Consider the following 13,636-nt stretch of genomic DNA (forward strand, 5'->3'; position numbering starts at 1 on the left):
ACAACAGGTTGAGGCTTTGGGGCTTGGGGGAGGGTGAGGTGTTAGAGTGACAGCTGAGTCCAGTTAAGGGAATGTGAAAGTGGACCCACTAATTGGTCTGTTGTTTGCGTGTTGACACGTCCTTCCCGAAAATTGTAGAAACGCCCATTTTAAAATTTTTACTGTTTGGTGGTAAGGTGAAAAATTATAGCCACGTGGTTTTTATTAAGGTAAAATAAGAAAGAGGAGAAAGTGAATGTAAGTGTGCATCCTTTTTATTTTTCAACGCTGTGGAGGTATGATGAGATTGCATGAGAAAGGAGGGAGACGATGGGTGGGACCGTCCCTAGATGGCCACGAAGGAAAAGTGGAAAACGTGTTATCCCGTCATGTCTTTCTCGCATGCATCAAGCATTCACGCTTCTTTTATTTTGTTTTGGGTTAAATTTAGATTTATAATAATATTATTTTAAAATGTTACCTAAAAAAAATTAAAGGTGTTAATATCATAGACTTAAATTTTTGGGTAAATTTGTAATTGGTCACTTAAAAAAATCCTTATAATATCATCGCTCAACTTTTAAGATTTTTTTTTAACCACTTAAGTGTTAAATTTTTAACAACAACTGAACGTACACACCAAATTATGTCTATGTCATATTTACACTTTTATTTTAGTCATCAATTTTTTTAAAGTCTTAATTCAAATAAAAAATTAAGGATTAAAGTAAAAAAAATAGAAATTAAAATAATGCATTAGAAAATTGCCTAATTATCAAGAGAGTTGTCCAGCAAATCATTTTAATGAAAATGACCAAAATGAAAGTGTAAATATAATCTAGTGTATAGAGTTAACCGTGCAAAGGTTTAATGGTTGGATGACTAAAATAAAAACATTATAAAATTAGGTATTAAAATTATAAAAAAAAATTTTGAAAGCACTTTAAAGTTGGGTGAGCAGTATAATTTACCCTTAATTTTAGTCTATTCAATTTGTATTCTGATTTTGTATGATATAGCTGTTTATACCCCAAAAAAGGTCATTATAAATGAAGTTAGGAAGTTGTGATAATAAAAAATACATTTCTTTTAATAAAGAGGTACCATTTCTTTAAATTTACTGAGAATGTACCTAATTTTAAGAGTGAATGGGATCCGCCGTTGTTTTATTTTTGTTGACTTTCGTTGTTACAAAGGGTTGATTTTTTTGGAAAGGATAGAGACTTGATATTTTTGATAGGGCTTAAGGGCAAGGTCAGTGTTTGAGCCTAGCCTCTATATCAACCCGATTTATTTCCTTGGTAAAAACAATAAATATTAGTAGTTTGTAAATTTACTTCAAAATTACAATAGAGGCATAGTTGTATCGTAAAATTAAAAAGATAATTAAATGTCTATTTGTTGATTTAAGAGGGAAGCAGGCAATAGAGGTTTGGTAGTAATTTTGTAACCTATAGAAAAAATATTGAATGAAAAGAATATTGGGGGTGGATATCGTCAAAAAGCAAGGATCTTCGCCTTTATTTTGTTCCATTCTTGTCGTCAAATACAAGCTGAATTATAAACAGATTTTTTTAGATACATTTAGAAACAAACTCACATTTGAGATGCAAAAATGGAAAAACCCTACTGTTAAGAAATATTTGCATTTCTAATAACAGAATCAACTCAAACATTAGTCCCCTTTATCATCATAATTTTCAGCTTTGTATTTAATATATAGATATAAGAAACAACAACAAATTATTCTTAAAATAAATAATTTGCAAAATTGTACATTAATATGGAGAATGGATATAATTTTACCAATTCATATAAGAGGATATCATTTTTGGTAAAGAATGGGTTGGGGACTATACATACACACTCTTCTTGCTTTTCGATTATTGTTGAAGATTCGATGCCTTAAAAAGCCTGATATGATTGATCAACTTAACGCATTCAATTCTGCTTTTATTATTCTCATATATTATTATTATAATAAAAAGTTTGTCGCATATGAATATGAATATTAATTTAATATTAATATTCTAAATTAAAATCAAAACTAAATAAACAACTAACATTACAGTTCTTAATATCAAATATTAATCCTTCGTATATTCGGGATTAAGATTTTTATATATATTGTACCAAAATTGTTGTTGTTTAGGAAGAGGATCCTCTTAACAACTGGGATTTTGAATGTAATTGGAGAAGATTAAGCAACCCTTCTAACTCGAGGATTTGTTAAATATAAATGCATAAAAAAGGACTGAAAGTACAGGGAACAAGAACATAAGATACAACATAAACCTAGCTATTCTCACCAAATCTTTTTTTTTCTTTTTTTTAAATTTTGGATTTTGTAGTCAAAAATAAATAAATCAATTGAGAAGAAACAAAAAATGGGGGAAAAAAAGAGTACATATTATCTATAAAAATAAAAAAAAAGGAAACTAAAGGTTGAAGTTCCAAACATGACAAAAGAATCAATAAAAAAATTGATGCACTGCAAGTTTCAACAGCTCCTTCCTTCCCACCAAAGATTTTTTTTTTCAATAAAAATTAAAAAGAAAAAAAGAGAAAAACACTACATCTTAAGCTTAAACCTAGTGGTAAATATGGAACATCCTTTAGTTTCTTGTAGGAGAGCTACAATCACAATTTCCTGCTAACTTCAACCCGACACAAATCTAGAAACATTACTCCACATCTCATTGGGGAGGGGGTTAAAAATAAGAAGTAAAAAAAGAACTGGCAATGTTTTAGGGTTTATGAGGTGAAGTCATCGGTAAAAGAGAACCAAGCTGCCTGCACAGGAACATATATGGGTTTGCTTCCTCATGGATCTATGGCAGCCATTTCTTGGTCCGATACTATAGCATTTGCTACGGATTTTAAGGGCACCGGAAGTGTGAGAATCAATGTAGCCTGTAACTCACTGGTTGGGACTTGGGAGGGGAAAGGGAAAGGGAAAGGAGCTTTTGTCATCAGCAACTTGAAACAAGTTAACCAAGCAAATATATTTCTTCTTGGACCATCTTTTATGCATAGTACATGTACAAGCTGTTTGCTGCAGCACATGCGATTGAGTTCTCTGTTGGGTGCCAAGCTAGGTGCAGCAACTTTGTCGTGAAATCAAAAGCATTTCCATTCGCATCAACTCCGGGGTTTTCTGCTCCTGTTATGAGTTATGACATTTACCAAAACAGTTCATTTCAATTTCCCCTTCATCCTGCCCCCCAGGGGATACAGCAAGAGACATGGTAGGAAGTATGAAATCAAAACAAGTGAAAACCAACTCACTACCTCGTCTGACAACACGTGTTATGCTACTTAAGGATCTGGAAGGCCTTGAGGGAGTCTGAACTTGTCTTCTGAAAGAAAATTTAGATGTTTATAACTACCAACATCTTTACATAAATCATAATTCAAAGCACTCTATTTGTTACTCCACTTCAGTGAAATTTTTTACCTCATTGGATTTTTGCTGGCTTCCAGAGTTGTTGCCTCAGTGCTTCCAGGGGCACAACCGAATACACGGAATAGATTGCTGAGATCACAAGGGAAATAAATCACAATGCATGGAAGAAGATAAAAAACAAAGATTAGGGTACAGATTTTTGCTCAAAGACAAACCTGTAGGAACCTGTTGCCACTCTCAATCCATCACCACTTAGGCAACACTCAAATTTGTCAAAGATTGAATCATTTTCATACAAATCACACAGCTGAAACAATTAAAGAATGCATAATAAGCACACGACACAGCATATATGATTAATATCATCCATTTCAGAAGACAGAAACCATACCTTTGGCCTTAAGTATTCATGAACTTGGAAAGTTGCAACAGGACCCGAATCCATATTGATGTCCCACAACTGACAACCAAGTGATATGTAATCATGTTAAATAACAGGTCCTAAGATCCCCCATTAAACAAGGAAACACCAGATATTTATAATATCAAGAACACATCAATAATAATAAAGTTTAAAACCACCATTGGAAATCTTACAGCTGAAAGGAAGTGGGAAATGTGGTTAAATTTAAACAAAACAAAGTAAATGATGATTTAAAGAAAACAATATTAATAGGTTTTAAATGAAGTGTGTTCAAATAAAAATATGGCATGTGACTGATTCAAATAGCGAAAACAAATATGGCTTGTGATTGATTCAAATAGAGAACGAGCTATCATAAAGTTTACAGAAAAAGCTATCAAACAGAGAAGGATGAACTTGTATATTCATGCTCAAATACAGAAAAGAAGAAGCATGAAAGAGAAACAGTCTTTTTTTAATAACTGTGTTATTGCAAAAGAATAAAAAAGAAACAAAGCCAAACCTTAAGAGTCATGTAATCACGGCTTAGAATATATCTTCCATCCCTTGCAAATTTGATATCGGAGATTGAGGCAATTATCTCTGTAAAAAATGATCTAGAACCAGGTGCCTCTGGTTCTTCAAACCTGTGGCATAGAATAGCAATCATTATTCGTAAAGTATGCTAAAAGCTACTTGCAAATATACATACTTTTCTTAGTAAAAATGTACATAAATCCAGCAAAACACTTACAATTTGGCATGAGAATCACACAATGCTGACTGCCGCAAATCAATTACGCGAATTGAGCCCTTTGAACTGCTATATGCCAACGTATTACAGTGGGTAGGATGAAACTCTGCTGATGTTATTACCTCTGTGAAGATAGACATAACAATAGTTCAACCCTTTCACGAATTTATTGAACTGCACTAAAGTTGCAAATACTTTAAGCAGTGAACGCAACAAAGTATAGTAACGCTATGCTAAGGGCCTTACCAGTTAGATCTTCCATGTTTGCAGGCTTTACATCGACGATATTGAAACTTTGATTGCTAATTTCCAAGTTCCAAAGATTTATACGCAGATCATCAGCTGATATAAAAGTTTCGCCATCACTAGATAATAATATAAGAGGAACAATATCAGTATATCTTGGCAAATCAAGCTAATTATGAAAAGCAAAACTCAGGAACAGGATGTGTTTTCAAACACACACACACACACACACACACATCTCATATAACAGTATATCTTAGTGTCGTATTGGGCATTAATGTATTTAGCAAACAACACACGACTTGATATAACATTTCTTGAAAGTTTATTAGCAAGATTCAACTCTTCTCCAACACATAGATATTGGAATGGAATTAAACATATATTTAGATATCTTAAAGGAACAACTAATTTGAAGTTATTTTATTCAAATGATTTAAATTCTCAATTAGTTGGCTATGCAAATGTTCAATATTTATTGGATCCCCATAAAGGTTGATCCAACAAGATAATTATTTACATGTGAAGGTACAACCATATCATGGCGTTTAATGAAATAAACATTAGCCCTTGCCTCTTAAAATCATTGAGAAATAATTGCAATGCATGAGACTAGTATAGAGTGTGTTTGGCTAAGGCTAAAACAAATCATGTATAATTTATCTCTACAAGAAAAGGCACCAACCATTTTATACAAAGATAATGCAACGTGTATACCTCAATTAAAAAAAAGAGAGGATACATTAGGAAATAGAATAAAAAATATTTCACCAAAATTATTCTTCACTCATGATATTGAGAAGAAAGATGATATTGAAGTTCAACAAATTCATTCCTGTGATAATTTAGCAGATCTGTTTACCAAGGCATTACCCTGAATATCAGAAGGCTTAAATATCTCCATAATGATTTCCAAACAATTACATGAAGAATAAAAATACTACAGAAAAAATTATGTGCAGACAATCGGTCTTCAAAACTAGTAAAAAATGATTGTGATAAAAGACAAATCCTTCTTGACTCAAATGTGTAGTATGGGCAAAAAACTCTAATGCTTCAATGGTGGCATGCATAAAGCATGCAAAGTTGATAGAGCCAACTTACACAATCTCCCGCAAAATGAGAATGTGATGATGGTTCATACACCTTAAAAAAGGAAACAAATATTTCATAAAGAAAAACTCCATTCATAGCATTTGCATCCTATTGTTAATAGTTATCCAATTTCCTCAAAAGTATTATTCATTCCTAAAGAATGAACATTATCTTCAAGAGACCATTTCAATTACAGCTTCTTGCTTGGACAAATCCTTCTTGACTCAAATGTGTAGTATGGGCAAAAAACTCTAATGCTTCAATGGTGGCATGCATAAAGCATGCAAAGTTGATAGAGCCAACTTACACAATCTCCCGCAAAATGAGAATGTGATGATGGTTCATACACCTTAAAAAAGGAAACAAATATTTCATAAAGAAAAACTCCATTCATAGCATTTGCATCCTATTGTTAATAGTTATCCAATTTCCTCAAAAGTATTATTCATTCCTAAAGAATGAACATTATCTTCAAGAGACCATTTCAATTACAGCTTCTTGCTTGGACATGACATCGCAAGTTCAGCAACAGAATGTTTTTAGGGAATCAGGATTTTATTATACAAATACATAAAATCAATCATTGTTAATCATTATACCTAGTGAATCCTATGCCTTCACAAAAACATAAATTTTAAATGGAAAAGCAGAAAGCTAGAAAGCTAGGACCCAATCCATGCCAGTTCTCACATTCAACTCTAATCTAGAACCTGAAACTAGATCACACCAGTTTGTTACAACACACCTACAACGGTCACTGGAAAGGACAAAAGTGATCAAGTGAGAGGTTGAGGTTAGCACCTCTGTACAAGATCGTAGTGTGTCATGTTGTCTTGTCCCCTTTGCATTGAAGAGCTATGTTACGTTAATTTGGCATACTTTAGGGTGCCATAGCTATGTCGACATGACATGATATTGATACGAAACGGAATATGTGTTGGACTTGGGTCTGAGTGTTCCGACTCACCTTTTTAGGCTGTGAGAGGTGGCAGCTAATGACATTGTAGTGGCAACTCACAATGGTGAGGATGTTTTGAAGCTTCAAAAGGTTTTAGGAGGAAGAGCCAGTGGTGGAGAATAACATACTAAAAAATCAGCCATTTGGAGCGACAGAATGAGATGCTCATGAGGTAATTGCTGTGGTAAGCTTTTTGGAGGCATTGGAAAAACAGAGAGTGGAGAAAAAGGTAAAAGTGTTGGTAGAATTTGATAAAAATGTGATTCTGACCGGAGGCAAGAGAGGCAGTCCACCATTGGATTGTTAGTTTTAAGGTACTGCTGAGCTTGTAGAGGGAGTCTACAGAAATGAGGAAGAAAAGAAATTTTAAATTTTATATGTGCATCACACTGTGCCTTTAGGTGGGACAGAGAAGAAAGAAAAGGAATTTAAAAAAAAAAAAGAAAAGAAATAAAAGGAGGAAAAGAAAGAAGAGAAAAAAAGAAAAGAATGTAGAGGAAAATTGACTGGCCCAAAGAGGGGGAGAAACAATCTTAGGCCTCTTTTATATTTTAGGCTTTCAATTGATCATATAACATATAATATCAAGGATTTAAGATAGCCAAAATACAAATATTTAATACTAACATTAACTATAAATATATTTGAATTTAAGTATTTAAATCACTCGAATTTCTATATACTATGTCAGGACAGTTTCTAAATCACTTGAATTTCCACAAGTTTAAGAAAAAAAGAATCTGACCCTTAAATTCATACCCATATCAGAAACCTGATCCAGGTCCATATAACATTGCTGAAGAATGAAGAATACCTATGATCATATAACAAATAATATCGGGGATTTAAGATAGCCAAAATACAAATATTTAATACTAACATTAACGACAAATATATTTGAATTTAAGTATTTAAATCACTCGAATTTCTATATACTATGTCAGGACAGTTTCTAAATCACTTGAGTTTCCACAACTTTAAGAAAAAGAAGAATCTGACCCTTAAATTCATACCCATATCAGAAACCTGATCCAGGTCCAAATAACGTAGCTGAAGAATGAAGAATACCTATGGCCTATGTTCCAGTTAATAGATAAGGAAGACAGAGCCAGGGTGGAGGTCTACAGTGTGATACTCAAGTATGATCCAAAAAGACATGCTAACAATGTGTAGGAATCAGGAACCATCAAGTAAACTAACTTTGGAGGATTAAGGATCTCTTATACTAACATTGCTAAGACAGAGCAGAAGGACATAGCTTAAGCAATTATCAGACAGAAACTCTTAAAAAGGGCATTCAAGTGTCTAAGCTGATGACGGATTTCCTCCATCAGAGAAGAAAAATGTAAAGATGCATGGTTCTACCATAAATTATCCAGGAAAAAAATTATACCTCCTGTTCAAATATCTCTAAATATAGTAAGTCAAAACAAAAACTATTGTAATAAAAGTAAAAGAGATGGCTACCTGTTATTTGAAACAGAATTAATGTGATAATCATGAGCATGGGCATATACTCTTCGACATCTAGCCACTAGGTTGGTCTCCTGACTTGTTACCTAGACACAGTAAAGATCAAAGGTTAGCGCAGAGAAAAAAGACCAAGAAGAATTCAGACAATAAAAAGAAACATGATTATTCAACAATAAAATCCTAAGCCCACACCCAAGCCAGAAAAAGAGAAGACCAAACAATCAGGTGATCTTCAAAGTAATTGTTCCACTTATGGTCACAAAGGCCTCAGTCACCCAAAAAGATGTAGAACTGAAAGTGACAAATTCAATAATATCTAGCAGGATGGAATCTAAAACCTAACAGTATATTTTACATGAATACCTAGAAGTGCATATTTACAGGAAAAGATGCAAAAAGATGACATAAAAGACTAAATACTCATCACATACACATTCACCACAGATCATGGACTTTGCCCCAAATTCAGTTAGGCATCACATCAGAGAGAAAGCTCTGAGCTAGTCCAAGTATTGCTCCTTGAACACAAATGGTGCTATAAAGTCACCACCTTAATTTGGACTTCTTTTAAAATTTAAAAGTTTTTATTATCCTAACTAGCCTTGAGTTACGAAAGACTCATATAGCTTGAAAGGTATTCAAAAATTCGCCTAAATCGTAATAAATGACTGTGTAGAGTACAACTACCACAGGTAAATGCAATGATGGCAGGCCTCCAGGTGGGAAAGAGAAGTCATTGCCCAAATAGTTGTAGGATCTGTCAGGGGAGCCTCCATTTGCAAGACAATGTTTGGGGCTACTTGAACTAGCAATGCTGCCATTTCCTACAGCTTTTGATGGGTCCAAATTCATGTCTGAAATTTTCTTGACCTTCTTTTCTTGTACCTGTAGAACCCTCAGACAGACGGCAGAATTAAGCAGGCGTGACAATAAGGACCAAGCTATTCATAATAATACCAATCACCAAAAATGCTTAACACAGATACTTAGAAGAATAGGACTAAAATGAGAAATATTACCAAGCATGTTTGAATTTGCAATTCTATCCATGCATCAACCCTATTGCAGTGGTTTTACATAGCATATTCTATTATAAACGCATAAACAAAATTACCAACCACTACTTGTATACAAAGTGATCACATGGACAATCTACAATCAAACTGAAATACATATAATTAAACAAAGTTGCTGCATAAATTTCCTTCCTACCTTCCAAAACTTGATGGTTTTATCATTGGTTGAAAGGAGAAAGAGTGCACCGTTGGCTGTTTGACACCATCTTATTTTGTTGATTTTTTCTTCTATTTCCAAACTCTTGAGATAGTCAAACTGAAAAAAAAAGAAAAAAAAAAACAGAGGCACAGAGAGCACAAAAGCAGAGCCTAGTGAGAAACAAGTGTTTCTGTGCATATGTTCATGATGTGCATATATCATAGCATCAAAAAGGCAAAGAGAGAGCACCTCAGGCTCATGGCTCTGGAACTCCGTCTTGTAACGAAACTCGGGATGCCGACCAATCGGATACTCCATTCTCTCCAAATCCCTTCTCGGCACACCATGCTATAAATTGGAATACAATAAGTTATTATTAAGTTGAAAGAACACTAAGTCAATATATTAACATTAGTGAAGGTAGCAGAACCCACATCCTTTGTATCTGTCCTCTCAAAGAGAACAACCCGGCCCCCACGGTCACCAGTTGCAAGATGATCCCCAGTTTTATCAAATTCAATTGCTGAAATAATATCAACTGCAGGAAGAAACAAAATTTCTTAAGAAAATACAATTGGACTGCCAGTAAGATTATTGATAAATTTGGCAAGATTGTCAAACTTTCTATACAGAAAACTCATTGTTTGGGAAGAAGCCTGAATCTTGTTCTTTCTATCAAATAATCATAAATCTCAGTGAATTGACACAATCTTTGTTTTCTACACAACATCTTTCTCTGAGAAAACCAAGAAGGCAACAGTTTGATAGAATTTAAACTATTTCTGCAGTACCCTAACAAGAATAATCAACTGCAATTGTAATGCAATTCACATATCCCTTGCATAATAATTATCGTGACAAGCTTAAGGAAAAGTCCTTCTGGCCATGACAAGCTTAATTTGGATAGAAAAGAAGAATAAAAAGAGAACTACTACTCAGTGAGTGACAAGTTCTTATATTATCACAAAGTCCAAGTGTAGAACTTGTGACAAAAGATGATTCCTTTCCAAAAAAAAAAAATCCTTGCCAGAGACCATCAGTCATTGGTTTTCCAAAATTCAAAATAGTATTTTGCAATATTTAGCTAAACTATTAGTTGTTGCCATACTGCTATTGAAGTGTTCAAGTTGCTTCAAAGAGAAATCCTTACTAGAAATATGCATGAAGACCTAACGATCTGACCTACCTACCTAGCTTTTTAGAAGCAAAAAGACATTCGTACAAGGTAGCCACCCAAATTTTCAATGAAAGCATCCATGATCCAACTATCATCTGCAGTTCTACCTCAAACTTTCCATCTTACCAACTCTCCAGCAACTGAGCAGCATCATGCTAGCTCTTTCACCTTTTCATCATACCCTAAGGTCTCTCTTCATCTGTTTCAGTATAAGTTATGTACTTTCATGTTCACACACCATACACTTAAACAGGATCAAACTAACTTATTGAGCCAAGTTTCACCAACCACATACTGAACTGCACGATCTGAATTTAAGCTGAGTATCTAAAAGGTCAAATATCAACCTCCACTAAGCTATCCGTATAAGCACCATACACTCAATCATTTAACTATACCTAACCCACTTTCTGCTTGTCCCATTTACTAGAAAATTTCTCATAATATAATCCATTCCTAGTAGAAATAAACCACCACCAAGTAATCCCAGGAATCTGTAAAATGTATCTCTCTTTCATCCCCCACCATAGAAATGGTAAACCCATGGCACATCAATTTTGTCATCCATCCATGGGTTAAGACTTTAAGTGGCACAAACTCCTTAAACAAAATCAATCTCCATCTAATAAAATCACAATACCCAGATTCCAATTTCAATTAATTCTCAATACTAAAAATTCTACAACCAAAAATTATGTGCAAATAATTTATTAAGATCCAAACCATTGCAATTAAGTTGATTTTGCAGAAAAAAATTAAAAAGGAAAAGAGGGCACATCACTAACTTAATCAAGTTCACTTCAACACTAGCTTCTTCTTTTTTTCCCTAATACTAGCCAAAGATTATTCAAAACAATATATAGGCAGAAACCTAAAACCCGAAACCAAAAAAGAAGGCGCAATTTTTCTCTTACCCATTAACCTAAACAAGAATTACTCAAGGACCCATGATCCGAAATAGATCCAAAACATAAAAAAAAAAACCCTAATTCCAATAGAACCAACAAACCACAGATTGGATCCAGGAATCAATTAATAATTTACCTTCTTGAACTTCTTCTCCAGCGGTTCGTTCACCGAATACCTGAGAGAATTTCCAATCCAACGGCTGTGGCGGGCCCGCCGGAGCTGCGACTACCTCATCGCCTCCGTTCATTTCCCTCACTCACTCACTCACTCACTCACTCACACGCACACACACACACACACTCTCTCTCTCTGTGCGTTGGTTTGTCTCTGCCTGCGTTTTCCACAGTCTGAAAATCAATCGAAGAAACGGAAAATGTAACGGCCCAGATTTCACCAAAGTCCCAGAATCAAATCAAAGATCGCATATTGAGTTAGCTTTTTTCTTTAGTTTTCCTTTTTCCTTCTTAAATCCGAAGGGGGAAGTATGTTTCGCTTTCTATAATTCAACCATTGATAATACCCCCCCAAGAAACACAAACAGAGACCCAAATTTTCTTTCCTCGTATTAAAAAATTACATATAAAAAAATGGTTTTTTTTTCTTTTTTTTTCCTATCCATTAAGGAGAAATTTGGTATTTTGAATTTTCTTATTAGATTAAAATATTAATTGACATAATATTAAAAGGAGAAAAACACACACACACCTGCTTTCCATTTTATCTATGGGTCTATGTCAAGCAGATAAGATATTTATAATTGTTAAATATTTAAAAATTTTAATTCCTCCAATTTTTTAATATGATAATTATTTGTCTAAGTATCCTAATATAAATATGTGAATTCACATCTAACTCAAAGAACCATATCTATTGTATACCAAATCAATTAAATATTCAAATATGTTTATTAAGAATAGAAGTATAAAATTGATTAATAACTAATTATCCAATTGGTATAAAATGTAAGTGGCTAAATCTATAATATGCATAAATAAATGAATTTTGGATCACAAATTTTAATTTCTCACTTTATACAAATCAAAACCAAAATTAATAAAAAAATTATATATTCAAATTTATTTTTTATCATGAACAATAAACACAGCTTAACAAAAAATTATCTCGATAAATAATAATTTCAGTGACATCAAAATGGTAAAACATAGTCTGATAACTATTGAGAACAAACAAATAAAGAACTAGAAAGTAAAATATATGTATTAGAGGGATTTACAATATCCCTCCCTAACTTATCGAATATGTTTGTACATTGATTACTTTCCTTACACGTGTGCTTCAACTGATATAGGTGGAAACCATCAAAGAGTGTCCTGCAATCAGGTATCAGAGTATAAAGTAATGGTTAATCAACTTTTGATTGCAAATTAAGCGTGTAACCGAACAGGCATCAATTTCATTGACATGAGAAACATTATTATCCCTTGCAATGATAAGACCATCTCTTAATGGCCATAGTTCTACTTGAACACTAGTAGCAGACGATATATGGCTATATGCTAGAACAATCCAATCCCTATTACTATCCCAAATAATTATTCTTGTTCCAACTTTCCCAGGAGTAGTTAAGGTGAAGCCATCCATATTCAATTTAAGTCATCCTCGTGGAGGTGGTTCCCAGTGAATTCCTACCATAGTGCGTAGCCCATATTGCAATGCCGGCACGAAGAGAGCATAGAATCCACAACAACATCCTTAGATAATCCAATTTTCCCTAGCATAAAAGCAAGTATAACTCTCCAAGGGATTCAGTGATCTTAATGCCAAGCTTTGGCATTCAAGTTATACTTTAACTAGCCACATAGCAAAGCACCAATTTGAGTTCAATTATGCCCCCTTAGCCAATTTTTGTTCCACCATTGTAGAGAGACCCTACACTCTTTACGTACAAGTGTAAGGGTTTTCGGTGATCCTTGCATAAGGGGCACTTCTCATCCACTTGACTCCTCTCCACTTAATGACCATTTCAGTTGGGACAATCTCATGGAATCACACTTAAAGGG

General features: G+C 33.8%; 1 protein-coding gene across 6 annotated transcripts; it reads right to left on the reverse strand.

The window, feature by feature from the left end:
* Positions 1–2,424: 2,424 nt before the first annotated feature.
* LOC107958427 (serine/threonine protein phosphatase 2A 55 kDa regulatory subunit B beta isoform) lies at positions 2,425–12,340 on the reverse strand. Of its 6 annotated transcripts, none has more exons than XM_016894200.2 (14): positions 11,751–12,340; positions 9,964–10,067; positions 9,779–9,877; positions 9,527–9,646; positions 8,999–9,199; positions 8,309–8,400; positions 4,789–4,907; positions 4,543–4,666; positions 4,312–4,435; positions 3,777–3,845; positions 3,601–3,692; positions 3,437–3,514; positions 3,271–3,335; positions 2,425–3,142 (listed from the first exon to the last, which is right to left on the reverse strand). In XM_016894200.2, exons 1-14 carry the CDS (start codon positions 11,860–11,862, stop codon positions 3,006–3,008), a joined length of 1,536 nt encoding a protein of 511 aa, XP_016749689.1. In that variant the 5' UTR covers positions 11,863–12,340; the 3' UTR covers positions 2,425–3,005. The 6 variants fall into 6 exon arrangements, with proteins under 6 accessions (XP_016749689.1, XP_016749687.1, XP_016749688.1 ...); XM_016894198.2 differs by having other exon boundaries at positions 3,271–3,338; XM_016894199.2 differs by having other exon boundaries at positions 3,271–3,338; positions 9,002–9,199; positions 11,751–12,291.
* Positions 12,341–13,636: the final 1,296 nt, after the last annotated feature.

The sequence above is a fragment of the Gossypium hirsutum genome, chromosome A05, assembly GCF_007990345.1.
Source record: "Gossypium hirsutum isolate 1008001.06 chromosome A05, Gossypium_hirsutum_v2.1, whole genome shotgun sequence".
NCBI lineage: Eukaryota > Viridiplantae > Streptophyta > Magnoliopsida > Malvales > Malvaceae > Gossypium > Gossypium hirsutum.